We start from the raw sequence: 13,568 nt of genomic DNA, 5'->3' as shown, positions 1-13,568 counted from the left end.
TGTGCAAGAGCTATATGAAATGTAGACTGTAGAACAGCAGAAGCCCAGACATATTTCCAGTAATTCCGAGACTAGGGTAGTTGCTCCGTACTCATGTATGGTTTCTTACAAAGTATCGGAGCGTACTAGCCTACTTTGGGGGGGGCAAAGAAAAATTGCTGCCAAGCCACGCTAGACGTCACTCCCTCGGGTGTCTTAGAGCCTCAAAGCACTGATTCGACGCGGTCCTGTCCACACAACCCTACCACGTCTCGCAACACCGCTCGCACGAACCCGTCTCTAAACAGCTCAAGTTCAGTCCTTACCTATGGGACCTGACTGACCCTTTCGCACTTGCATCCTTCTATCCTACTTGTTGAACCCTTTGGATCTAAGCCTCCCCCCACCTATAACACCTCTTCCTGTGCCCCACCCGCGGCCACTTCAACCCACAGCACAAACTGCTGTCCTGTCGCATACCAGTATCATAAAAATCTCTACAACGCAACTGCATCTGAAACCGCTCGTGAGCTGCAAAAGCTCCAGAGATAACAGCTCATCTCGAGCAGCCGCATCACTATGTCTCTCTCCGTGGAGGAGCTCGACCAGACGGTCAAGCAATTTTATGAAGGTCGCGGTGAAGTGGTATGATTGGGCACAGCTCTTGCCACCACACTCTTGCGGTCCTGAAATTGACTGGTGATACAGCAAAAGCAAGCGCAGAACACACTCAACCAGGTAATACTCAGTCCTCTCTCACTGTCCAGCAGGATGGCCGCTAACATCCTCTTCTAGTTCAAAGAGAACCCAGATGCTTGGCTATTAGTGGACAAGATACTGCAGGAGGCATCATACCCCCAAACCAAATGTTAGCAAGCCAGAAGGTTCAACGTGGTGGGGCCATGCTAACCTGCTTCAGATATTGGTTTACAAGTCCTCGACAATGTCATCATGACAAAATGGAAAGTCTTACCTAGGGAACAGTGTCTAGGTTGGATACCCCGTAGCTTCTAGAAGGTCTGCCGTCACTGACTTGACCTTGTAGGCATACGGAATTTTGTGGTCAACTTTATCATCCAGAGCTCAAGCAATGAAGAGAGCTTGAAGACCGAGCGAACCTTCGTCAATAAGCTCAACCTAGTACTCGTCTCCATTCTCAAGCAAGAATGGCCACACAACTGGCCCACCTTCATCAACGAGATCATTTCCTCCTGTCACACCAACCTATCGATTTGCGAGAACAATATGGCTATTCTGCGCTTACTTTCAGAAGAGGTGTTTGACTACTCGGCCGACCAGATGACCGCGGCGAAGACGAAGAATCTGAAGAGCACCATGTGCGCGGAATTCTCGAACATCTTTCAGCTATGCTCGGAGGTCCTGAGCACTGCAAATCAAACAAGCCTGATAAATGCCACACTGGAGACTCTGCTACGTTTCTTGAATTGGATCCCGCTCGGATTCATCTTCGAGACGCCAATTATTGACACATTACGGAGCAGATTCTTGGAGGCGCCCGAGTTCCGCAACATATCTCTCAAGTGCTTGACAGAGATTGGAGGCCTCCAGATAGGGTCATCATACTCATACGACGAGAAGCTTGTACAGATGTTCACGGAGGTCATGACGACCGTATCGAAGATCATCCCGTTGTCCGTCAGCCTAAAGGAATCCTACGAGAAGAGTGCCTCTCGAGACCAAGAATTCGTTCAAAATCTAGCGTTATTTTTGTGCAATTTCTTCTCCGTCCACCTCAACGTGAGTGCGTCCCGTCTTCTCGATTTCTATGCTAAATTTACCTAGCTCATCGAGAATCTACCTACAAGGGATTTCCTTAATCATGCACATTTCTACCTTATACGGATATCCCAAATAGATGATCGAGAAATCTTCAAGATATGCCTGGAATACTGGACGAAGCTGGTGCAAGAGCTTTACGAAGAGATGCAACAACTACCTATCACGGACATCAATCCCCTCATTAGCATGAATTCAAGCGGCCTTGCCAATGGCGGCGCACCTCACCCCAATGTCCTAGCCAACTACCCCTTACGCAAGCACAAGTACTCGGAAGTGCTTTCACATCTACGACAAGTCATGATCGAGAAGATGGTTCGGCCTGAAGAAGTCTTGATTGTCGAGAACGATGAAGGCGAGATCGTCCGCGAGTTCGTAAAGGAGAGTGATACGATCCAGCTATACAAGACGAGCCGAGAGTGCCTCGTCTACCTTACTCATCTGGATGTCGTCGATACGGAGAATATCATGTCCGACAAGCTAGCCAGACAAGTGGACGGCAGCGAATGGTCATGGGCCAACTGCAATACTCTCTGCTGGGCCATCGGATCAATATCTGGGGCCATGAACGAGGAGACGGAGAAGCGATTTCTTGTGACCGTCATCAAAGACCTTCTAGGCTTGACAGAGATGAAGCGAGGCAAGGATAACAAAGCAGTGGTTGCCAGCAACATCATGTATATCGTGGGACAATATCCACGGTTTTTGAAAGCCCACTGGAAATTCTTAAAGACAGTGGTCAACAAGTTGTTCGAGTTCATGCACGAGACTCACGAAGGTGTCCAGGATATGGCGTGCGATACCTTCATCAAAATCGCCAGCAAATGCAAGCGTCACTTCGTCGCTCTACAAGCTGGGGAGAGCGAGCCTTTCATCGACGAAATTGTTCGGACACTGCGGAAGATTACACAGGACTTGAGCCCCCAGCAAGTACATACATTCTACGAAGCTTGCGGGCACATGATCAGCGCCCAAGGCCAGAAGAGTGTGCAGGAGAGACTGATTGCGGAGCTCATGTCATTACCGAACCAGGCTTGGGACACAATCATCTCCCAGGCAAACCAGGACCCTACGTGCCTACAGGATGGTGAAACCATCAAAGTGGTCGGCAACATCATGAAGACCAACGTGGCAGCTTGTACATCAATTGGCAGTTACTTCTACCCACAGATCGGACGCATATACAACGATATGCTGTCAATGTATCGAGCTACAAGTCAGATGATCTCCGACAGTGTAGTCCGAGATGGTAAGCCATGATCTTTGATAAAGCTGTGCTGATGGACCTGCTAATGCTTCGAAGGTATCATTGCAACGAAGATGCCCAAAGTCCGTGGCCTTCGAACCATCAAAAAGGAGATCTTGAAGCTTATCCAGATATATGTTGAGAAGGCTGATGATCTCGAGGCGGTCAATGCTAACATGGTTCCCCCGTTGCTCGATGCAGTATTGGTCGATTACAATAGGAATGTCCCTGATGCTCGAGATGCTGAAGTCTTGGACGTGATGACCACAATCATTAGCAAACTAAACGTACGTTGGACCGTCTATACATCGAAGTATTCGGTTAGAGCCGTTCTTCGTGACGCTTTACGCACAGTGCTGACAGGCAATAGGGACTCATGTCCGACAAAGTACCGACTATCATGGAAAATGTCTTTGAGTGCACTCTCGAGATGATCAACAAGGACTTCTCCGAGTATCCTCAGCACCGAGTGGAGTTCTTTAAGCTGCTAAAAGCAATCAACTTGTTCTGCTTCCCTGCCCTCTTGAAGCTCGATGGACGGCAATTCAAATTCGTCATCGACTCATGCATGTGGGCAAGCAAGCACGACAACCGGGAGGTGGAGAATACGGGCTTAAGTATGTGCATCGAATTGATGGACAACATGGCGGAGCACACCGATGCACAGACATCGAGCATGTTCTTCCAACAATTTTATATCACTATCTTGCAAGATGTCTTCTTCGTGTTGACCGACTCGGATCACAAAGCTGGTAAGGCGAGTAATTCCATACGCTACCTCAGTATGCTAACGTCTGGGTCAGGCTTCAAGCTGCAGTCGCTTCTGCTCTCACGGATGTTCTATTTTGTGGAAACCGGAAAGATTACAGAACCGGTCTATACCCCAGAGCAATCGCCTGCTGGCACATCAAACCGACAATTTCTCCTGGACTTCATCGGTCATCTGCTACAAAGCGCATTCCCGAATCTCCAAGTGTAAGTCAATTCTCAATACACTCTTCCATGATCACCAACTAACTATTTCTAGTGTACAAATCCGACAATTTATTGACGGTCTCTTCACCATGAGCGGCGACATTTCCAGGTTCAAGCTCCATATCCGAGACTTCTTGATTCAGTTGAAAGAGTTCTCCGACGACAACGCCGAGCTCTACGCCGAAGATCGAGAACAGGCCCAGCAGGCCGTAAAGGACGCCGAGCGTGAACGTGCAAAGCAAGTCGGAGGTCTGATCAAGCCTTCGGAGATTGATCAGGACGATGAGCTATGACTAGCTAAGGAGCTGAGAAACGAGTATGCAAAAGGCGGGATCGACCATGGCTGGCCATCCGCACCCACTCATTATTCGATTGATCTCGGAGACGGTCTGGACGGCTGGGGACTTTACGAGCTTTGATGCTTCCTGGAGCATGGGGCATAGCAATTCCCATGGACCTTCAGGTGTCCCTTAGACGCATTAACATCAAAACAGTGGAGCAGAGGATTCAGATTTTCGAAAACAGAAAAGGAACACGAGAAATATTCGAGGCGAAATGGTGCATTCAAAGGGTGCATGTTGGGGATACCATGATCCAAGCAAGGGTAGGATGCTAGATTTAAGGCGGCCTTCGTGTAATATTTAGTGCTTGCATAGGAACATCACACGTCCATCCAAAGCGCGTTCCCCAGTAATTTCAAACATCAAAGTCCGCTGAATTCTTACCAGAGTGAGCATCCTGTTACCAGCTGGCAGTCTTGCCCAAGCGATGCAAATCTCCTCACGCAGAACCCGTTGACATTTTCCCCACCCTTTAATCCCTCCACTCCAATCGGCACGGTAGAAAATACTTCTCAACTACAGCGGCACCCACTCCTCCCTCCCCCTCCCTCTCCCCACCATCATCTCCTTCTCCCGCCCCAACCACAACCTTCACAGCGCCTTCTCGACCCCCCCCCCTCTTTTCACCCTCACCCGTTGCCTCCTTCGCCTCTGTGGGCGTGATGCCCGTAGTCAAAAAGTGGACGTGGGGTGCTGCGGCAACAGCCGAGCCGCGACGGGCGTCGGGAGGAGGTGGCATCGGGGGGGAGGTCGGCGCCGTGGTGGTGGTCGAGCTGGTCGGTATATCGGGCGAAGTTGTGGCCGTGGAGCTGGCTGTGGATGTCGAAGCCGGACCGGCGTCGGGACCGGGAACAGAAGTCGCCTCCACCGGAGCGGCCGCGCAGGTGGGACGAAGCTCCCTCGGAACACCGGCGACGGGCGACGGGGTCGGGAAGCGAGCGGGCGATTTCTCCCGCGCCCGCGTGGCGAGGAAGAAAGTTTTGGAATGCTCAAAGGCCCGTTCCCTCTCCTCCTTCAACTCCGACAGGTCCCGCTTGTGCTCCGCGTACAGCGCCATTTTCACTTCTATCGTTTCAATGTCGTGGACGGACTTCGTTTCTTCTCTCAGCGCTTCCAGATCCTGGGTATGTTCTTCTTTAAGCGCTTGAATTTCGCGTGCATGGCGCTCTTCAGCGATTTGGAGCGCCGTGATGGCGGTGGCCTCTGCTGCGGTGGGGGCGTTTCGGGGACGCATGTCGTTGTCACTTGGGTATCTGTGCACGGCGCCGTAGCCTGGGATGTCGCCGCTGATGGTCGGGAGGGGAGAGTTAGGCGGAAGAAAGGCGGAGGGGTGTTTAGTGTGGACGCTGGCGTCAGGGTTGGTGGTGGAGTGGAGGCTGGAGTCGGGAGACGAGGACATCTTTCGAGAAGTGGCAGGTCGATGTCGACGTAGGTGGGTTTGGGCGTTCGGGCGAGGATGTGGGTGGCTGGTTGGTGTTTGTAGGGGCCTATGGGGAGCGAGAAGTAATCCATGCGGATGTTATTTGAAGCAGAGATAAGTGGTAGAAAGTACAAAGTAAGAAGAAGTGATGAAGAGTATATCGCGTGTTGTAGGATATTGGAGTTTATGTGTTCCTCTTATCACATGGATGAGTTTTAGCTTGTGTGTTTAGTAGAGAGACTTTGACCCGCTGTGGTGGTTTAAACTTGCTCAATTTGTAGCAACCTAGCAGAGGCTGTGCCGTCATCCCATGGCCAGAGATTTCGACAACAGGATCAGGCGAAAAAGAAGTGCCCATAAGAACGAGCAATGGCAGCATGCGCAAAAAGACTTTGTGCGAAGATTGATGAAATGAAGCAAAATAAGTGTTTGCTTTCATATGCGCAAGAGCGATGTGCAAAAGTCGGGCAACCCCTAACTAATCACATGCAACCGCAGCGTGCACAAGTGCATTCAAGACCAGCGCAGTGCTCTCTCAAACCATTCACTTGAAGCCTGCAGGTCTAGCTTTGACCTTCAATTTCCTATTCTTAGCAGGACGACCACCGAACTTCCCAGACTCGACCTGGCTCATGGTGACCACTCTCTCTGTCTGCTGGCTACTGCCCTGCATATCTTGAGTATCCTGGCCTTGCTGAGGTTGACTGCCTCCAAGTCGTTTTGGTGTTGGTTGGGATGTTGGTCCAGCGGTATTCTCTCTTTGCCTCTTAGGTCGCTTTTCTGCTCGTCGACGCTGCCTTCCTTGCGAATCATATTCGCTCTCGTCTTCCGTCACAGTGGCTTGCTGAGCTGCTTCCCAGTCGTACTTGGCTGGATCACCACCGACTTGCCAGTGGTCAAGAAGATTTGCCAACTTTTCGGGCAGAGCTGGCTGGGGTGTCAAACTTGCGTACACCCGTAGTCGCTGGCTCGCTGGGTCTTCCGAACCTGCGAGAGAGGATACAGAGCTTCGAGACCGTAGCGATGGCGTCGGCTCAGGTGTTGGTAGAGCCGCGAATGCAGATAAAGGCATGAAACCAGCGTCCTCGGACATCTGTGATGATGCTGGTGGCGGTGAAGGCACTGCATCTGAGCGTTCTTTGCCCTTGCCCAAGCTGGTTGCTGATGTTCGCCTCCTAACGGGGAGCACAAACCGTGCGCCAGCCTCCAAGCTTTGGGTTTGATCCTCGTCATCTTTGCTTCTCGTCCCCAAGCCGATATGCATTGCATAGCTGGCAAGACAGATGTTGCCTGCCATGTCTCTCAATAACTTCTCCAACGCAATTCGTACCCGGCCAGGTATTCGACGTGACAACGGCACTATCCAGGTTTGGATCAGGGTTTCGTAGATCGAAGACAGCTCAGCGGTATTCCGGATACCCAGACCTGCCCGCAACGTAAGTGTCAATATAGTCGAGACCATCAATTGTCTTTCTTCGTCCGTGTTCTTGCCACTCTCACATTCAAAAGTCAACTGTTTGATGTCGTCCAAGAAGTCGATGAAGTCACCGGACGCCTTGTCTAAATCGAGTACTGAAACGCTCGCATTCACTATGCGAAGCCTATAAAGATAGCATGAGTACGGAAAGCCTTCCTTGGATCATAAAGTTTTACATACAGCGTCTCCATAGTCGGAACTCCTAATGCAGCCTTGTCCTCTACCTCATTTCGAAGGAGATCTAGAACTTCGTGGAAGGCCGCGGCGGGAGGTGCTTCGGTCAATGTGCTATGGATCTCGTTCTCCAGCCACTCAAAGTTTAAGGTACAAGGATCCTCTTTGGATATTGCAAGGTTTGCCCGACTCTCAACGTCTGAATCTTTCTCAGCAATACCATTGTGTGGCGAGTCTTCATAATCTCCATCCACAAATCCATTGGGGACAAAGAAGTCGCTGAAAACTTTTGCTGGAGTTCTTGCAATTTCTGAGCGGCTGATTTTATTCGGCGGGTATAATTCTGCTTTGAAATCGGTCTGCACCTCCGCGTACAGACACTCCGATAAGGCCAGGTCGTTAGTGAGTAAGCTGAGCTGGTAGAACGCTACATCGTTTTCCAAGTAGGTTTGTCCCAGCCCAGATACGATAGAGCCCTTGGGACTCTCGTATTTGATAGCCTTGAGAATTATTGCTGAGATCCTAGAGCTTCTGTGCGAGCCATGATGGTTTGCCCTTGAGGCCATGATATCCGGCGCATCTTTAGGTAGCGGGAGGAGGTAGAGATCTGAAGCGGAGGGTGCTAAATTCGAGAGAGACCTTGCATACCGAAATGTAAAGGCGTTTGCCAGACCAGTCAAGCGAGAGTAGAGTAGGACGAGGGTTGCTGGAGTATGATAAGCAAATGCAAATGTACGAGCACATGCAGAATGACCTACTTTCTCTATCGTCATCACGGTCCCCACTCTCGGAGTCTTCAGCAACCCGCAAGCGCAGAGAGATGTCTTCGGGGTCTCTGAAATGACGCCAGGAGAGTAAGCACTTCGCACCCGCTGCCACCTCTTCACCTTTGCGGTTCCCAGCAGAGCCAGCAATTTGCAGCCAGAAGATGCTGAATGTAGTTATCACGAAGACATGAGTCGAGTCTTTTGAACTCCGCTTCACATCGAGAATCCACTCCGAGGTCGTCGTCGATACGAGGCTCGGTGCAACGAGTCGTCTCGGCTTGCCTGCAATACCATAGACCGCAAGCATCCTTCGACGGGCGACGACGATTGTAGAAAGGTCACCAGCCCATAGCACTGTACCCCATCCGTCTGCGACGCTGGACGTAAGGGTCTCCCCTTCAGGCAAGCCACCGAGCAACCCGCCGTCCCGGATCTTTTGGACTGTCCAAACCTTTTTCCCTCTGGCTTGCTTCTCCTTTTTCTCAATATCCCAGAGAGCCCAACCACCCTTTTGATCGACGGTTGCGATTTGTTGGTTGTACCACGGATTGAAAGCAATATCAGAATATGGCGCGTCATTAACCTGGTGGATCGGTAAAGTGACAATATGATTGACATTCAGACGAGATGAAGGATTGTGGTTTGAGGCTGCGTGGGCAAACGGCAGCATATCAGCAGTTCGCCGTAACTGAGGTCGAAGCACCGACACAGCACCATGGCATCGAACAGCAAGCCAAGAACTCGGTCGACCCTCAGCTTCCCCAAAGACCAATTGTTGTATAGGGCTACCATTGCCAGACCACCATCCTTCTTCTCCGCCCTTGGCGCTGAACGCACTCAATCGTAGGTTTTTACTTTCTTCCCAACCCAGCTTCTCGTGATTCAGCAGTACAAGCCTCACCGCTTCCCCTGCATCACCTCCCGCGACAGCAGCAATGGGCAATCTTTCAGACCTATGGCCTATGTTGTCTAAGTCGACTGCTTCTCCGAATGCCAGCAGCTCTGACACAGTTGGATCATGGCTAGATGTGACGTCTTCGATAACCTCTGATACTTGCGCCAATGCAGGGAGTAGAGATGAGGCAGGTAGCAGCTCGGGGTATTGGTGCGTGATATCTTTGATGTTTTGAGCGCGCTCGGTAGCGCTCTGGATGTGCGCGGTACGGCCAAGCAAGGGAGACTGCAGTGCTCTCACTGGTTGTCCGATCAGCTTCAGTTCTCGGGTTCTGCCTGGCTGCCGAGGAAAGTGCCATTCATGATTTTCGGAGTCATAGCTAGGCTCGCCGAAATGACCATAATTAAGGTCAAGAGGGCGGGCCTCACTCATCCGGGTTTTCGTCGAGCCTTGATCCAGCTGTGAATCCTAAAAGTAAGAACATTGATCATAACGAACTTGACTTTCGTAGTAAGGAATATGGAAAGGGTCTGATCTCGCTTCTCAACAGGTCGTGAATTGAAAGTGAATGGTTGCCAAAGTTTGGCAAGCGCCAATCAGCGCATAGATATCTGATAACAGCTCAAAGCGGTGTAGCGGGCGTTGCTATGCACTAGCGAAAAGTAAACAAACGGTGGATAATAATCTTCGCCTTTCGATCCACAGCATCAAAAGCCTCCGCAACATCCTCTACTCATTACGCCGCATAAGAATGTCTACTCTCTTCGAACCATCTCTCTCCACCAGCGCTATGCGCGCCCCACTCTCCACTGCAGACGCGCCCTCAATGGCCGACAGCCTGCCCGCCATCACCTTCGGCTTCGACGACTTGCGCGAGCGTATGGCACGCTTCACAGATCGATTCGACGAGTTCATTGCCAGAGGACGCAGACAGGTCCTGGAGGAACGAAACCAATTTTGCATTAATGTTGCCGAGCTACAAGGTAAATCAAACCGCTTTTCTCTACCGCAGGGGCGGGATCGCTGATACAGTACGCAGAGGACCAGCGCATGAAGCACAAGGACATCGAAATCCTGGCCCAGAAATCGTCACACCACGCTGCCGCTCTCTCGGCCCAGGAAGTGGAAACAGCAGAGATGCAATCGGCCATTGCAGCCATAATCCAACAACGCGATTCACACGCCCAACACCGGGACCGTTTGAAGTCCGAAATAGGCTCGTACAAGAAGCAGATCGCCGCCCGACGCTCTGCCCAACAAGCCTATGCGAAAGAAATAGATGCCCAATCCCGACTTAATGTTCCCGAACTGGATTTCTGGGAGACGTACCTGGGACTGAGTATCGAGGGAGCCGGGCAGGTGGATAGGCTCAAGTTTGTATTCAGCAACCTAGATGAACGGGACTGGGAGAAGGAAGCCTGGTTTGAGCTTGATACGGAGAGGAGGGAATACAGGGTAATAGGGTGCCGGCCGAAAGTTGAGGAGTGGGAGGTGGAGACTTGTGTCGAGCGATTGAATGAGAGCAGGGATTTGGGAGCATTTTTGAGGGGGATGAGGGAGGTTTTTATTAGGGGGATGAATTAGGGGGTCGGTACTATCTGTTTCTGGTCATGGTAGGCGCCTTTCAAGTGTTCTGATTGTATGAGATATCTTGAGTGAATGAATGACAATCGACGCTCCATTGTTTTGAGAACTCAGTACTTCAAAAGCAAAGCATGCTCGACATCCGAATCATCAATATTTTCTGCAACGAATATACATAACGCTTTACGCCAATGCAGTCCGCAATCATCCTGCCTTCCCAGGGGTATATTCGAAGGTAACCATAAATGCTTGAGTCCGTGCTGTCGTCATCCTCTTACCGATGTCCGAAAATGTCCATTCGGTTGTACTCATCAGCCTCATCCTCTTCTGCATCATCACTCATATCTTCGTCCGCGCTATCGTCGCCATCTTCTTCTTCACTGCCGTCACCAATAGCCATCTCATGATCTAGGGTTGGAGAAGTGTGTCTTGATCTGGGACTTTCACCGCCCCAAAACTCCATTTCACTCTCCCAGTCTTCATCTGTATCCATTGAGTCGTCGGCGTCACTACTACTAGCCGCCGGGCTTGGCTGCGCGAAAGGTACAGTATCCGGAGCGACAGAGTGTGCGTTGCGGTCCCGTAGGTTCGGCCATGCACTACTCTCGAGGAGACTTTGGATGCTACCTGACGGCGGAGCGGAAGTTGTTGGCCGGCGCGAAATGGTTGTGGGTTGCCTAGATCTCCCGCGAGAGTTCGACCTCGAGACAATAGAGGGATCTGCAATGCTCTGAGGAGCATCCTGCGCTTGTGCAGGCTCTCCACCTCTATCTGGGCCAGCGAGAATCTGCAGTTGCGCTGTATTGTAAGAGTCGCAACTTCAAGATGTCAGCTTCTTGTACATGGTCTTGAAGATTGAATATTCGCTTACACCGCGCATTTCAATCCGAGCCAATGGTATTTGACCGATGTCTTTGCGCTGCAATCATTGCAGTATACCCAGGCTTTTGTGTCCTGAAATTCTGGTGGCATCGGCTGAGTTTCAATCGCTCGCTCCAGGTGCCTGAATTGCCACTCCATATTGACAATACTTCTACTGCAGATCGGACACTTATAGGAACTTTTCATGTGTTCGTAATAGCATCGATGATGTATGCTGTGACCGCACTTCATGAACACCACAGTTTGAGGGGACGTGAACATGTACTCGCCGCATATAGGGCAGTCACAGTCAGTGGAACGTTCGATGCAGCGATGGGTGTCTTGAATCGATACGGACATGCATACACAACACGTCTAGATTTCTTAGCCAGTAAAGCAAAGGCTCTGGTTTCAATGTACTTACTTTGCAGTGGAAGAAATCTTTTCCTAGGCCCTTGCCCACCCGACATATGCCGCAATCATTGCAATGGTATATACTCTTCTCAGGATCGTCATCCCAAAGCTTGCACACATCGCAGTAATACCAGGCCGCTCGCTCGCTACAAAGCGCGCACTCTTCCGACGCCGGTTGTGCGCAGCCGCAAAGCATGCATAGCATATTCTTTGTCTCCCTCCGGTTGAGCATATGATCTTCTACCGCATCATGGCAGAAGCGGCAAGTATACCATCGGTTGCAAGCGGAACATTGTAATTTGATGTTTCGTTTATAATGTTCACATCCTAGAGCCTTCGTCACCTCCTCGATTTCCATTGACGATCCTTCATGGTCTCCATCTTTTAAGACTGGGAGTGGCTTCTGATAATATGTAGGTTTCAAGTCATCAGGTGACAGCTGGAAAGGATTTGGCTCATCACCGTTCGATGATGATGACGTTGGCGGTGATAAGGTTTGCCTCAAGCTTTCAGTTGACTTGGGAGAAGAAGGTGTCCACGGTCGATCCGAGCTACGACGGCTTCCGGGTGAATGCGCTCTAGGGAAGTGAGGTCCGTGTAGGCTTTGTTGTGAAGAATTGTGCTTCTCCGTCATCAGGCCATGTACCAATCTCGCCTTCTCCTCATTTGAGCTATCGGTTCTTTGTATTGCAATGATACGCTTCCGCATAGGGCCCATTCCATCGTCTTCTGGCAAAGATCTATCTCCAACTCCACTGCCGGCACTATCACCACGACCCCTAGTATCCGGTGTGTTTGTTCTAGACGACTGGTCGGACCCATCTGCTGGTGACATGTTTGCATCGATAAGGGAGCGTGATGAATTGCTGAACGAGGATGTTGTGGACCTTAATCTATCAGGTACTCTATGGAGTAGAGGATTTGAGACCTCGTCTGCAGCGGTCACAATATATGATATTGGATTCACTGAATGCTCAAGGTTGTCTGTATTTGCCAAAGGAAATGCAGTCGAATTTGGCAGTTCATGCCGTGGCCAAGCATGATGATCTCTATCCTCGACAGATGTCGGTGAGACAACTTCGGGATCACCAGTGATGGTAGTCAAGAGATTCACATCGGTCACGATGTTCACATGAGGCGGCTCTTCCTGCACTGCCGTAGCTGCTGCCGCCGGAGATTCGAAGTGTGAAAAGGATGGCTCTTCATTGCTAGTAAGAGATGGCCGTAGATTTGTAGGATGCGGGGACTCAGTATTGGAACGGGAAAACCTGCGGGCTTGGCGAACGACGGGATCGATGAGGAATGAGGATATGTATTGGCTCATTAGATTTGATGGTGGTGTAAGTGGATCAAACTGAGAGGGTCCTCATTGCTTGACATGTGATTTTTTAATTGATTGATGGTGTTTTGATGGATTCAGGTACGGTACGATGGTTCAAGAGGAGGAAGACCCTGAAGCGTCATTCACGGGAATCGGTGACTCGGTAAATCGGCCTGTGGCTGAACATGACCGCCGCTACTAGAGGTTCCAGAGCTAAGTGTGTGGCTGTGTACGAGTACCATGGTGCACTGGCGCTTTTGATGTAGAGCAATTACGACTTGCTCGGTGATACGCCAAGTAACGCAGCGTGTCCATCA

General features: G+C 50.7%; 5 protein-coding genes across 5 annotated transcripts; 2 read left to right on the top strand and 3 right to left on the bottom strand.

The window, feature by feature from the left end:
- Window positions 1-558: 558 nt before the first annotated feature.
- Window positions 559-4,290, top strand: HO173_012056 (uncharacterized protein; the record flags this gene model as incomplete). Its single annotated transcript, XM_037313929.1, has 10 exons — window positions 559-624; window positions 688-717; window positions 775-847; window positions 899-970; window positions 1,025-1,737; window positions 1,783-3,025; window positions 3,080-3,309; window positions 3,393-3,774; window positions 3,826-3,997; window positions 4,050-4,290. The coding sequence occupies 10 exons, from the start codon at window positions 559-561 to the stop codon at window positions 4,288-4,290; spliced, it is 3,222 nt and encodes a 1,073-aa protein (XP_037159217.1).
- A 520-nt stretch (window positions 4,291-4,810) lies between these two features.
- Window positions 4,811-5,737, bottom strand: HO173_012055 (uncharacterized protein; the record flags this gene model as incomplete). Its single annotated transcript, XM_037313928.1, has 1 exon — window positions 4,811-5,737. One exon carries the CDS (start codon window positions 5,735-5,737, stop codon window positions 4,811-4,813), a length of 927 nt encoding a protein of 308 aa, XP_037159216.1.
- A 565-nt stretch (window positions 5,738-6,302) lies between these two features.
- On the bottom strand, window positions 6,303-9,503 carry HO173_012054 (uncharacterized protein; the record flags this gene model as incomplete). Its single annotated transcript, XM_037313927.1, has 3 exons — window positions 6,303-7,359; window positions 7,416-8,115; window positions 8,168-9,503. The coding sequence occupies 3 exons, from the start codon at window positions 9,501-9,503 to the stop codon at window positions 6,303-6,305; spliced, it is 3,093 nt and encodes a 1,030-aa protein (XP_037159215.1).
- Window positions 9,504-9,822: 319 nt separating this feature from the next.
- HO173_012053 (uncharacterized protein) lies at window positions 9,823-10,655 on the top strand (the record flags this gene model as incomplete). Its single annotated transcript, XM_037313926.1, has 2 exons — window positions 9,823-10,054; window positions 10,111-10,655. 2 exons carry the CDS (start codon window positions 9,823-9,825, stop codon window positions 10,653-10,655), a joined length of 777 nt encoding a protein of 258 aa, XP_037159214.1.
- Window positions 10,656-10,929: 274 nt separating this feature from the next.
- Window positions 10,930-13,254, bottom strand: HO173_012052 (uncharacterized protein; the record flags this gene model as incomplete). The annotated part of the gene is made up of 3 exons (XM_037313925.1): window positions 10,930-11,473; window positions 11,527-11,891; window positions 11,941-13,254. The coding sequence occupies 3 exons, from the start codon at window positions 13,252-13,254 to the stop codon at window positions 10,930-10,932; spliced, it is 2,223 nt and encodes a 740-aa protein (XP_037159213.1).
- Between the last annotated feature and the right edge of the window lie 314 nt (window positions 13,255-13,568).

Source organism: Letharia columbiana (genome assembly GCF_014066305.1).
Source record: "Letharia columbiana isolate WasteWater2 chromosome Unknown Sc0000072_s0, whole genome shotgun sequence".
Taxonomy (NCBI): Eukaryota; Fungi; Ascomycota; class Lecanoromycetes; order Lecanorales; family Parmeliaceae; genus Letharia; species Letharia columbiana.
The sequence above is the reverse complement of the archived record's forward strand: the minus strand, read 5'-3'. Positions and strand labels throughout refer to the sequence as shown.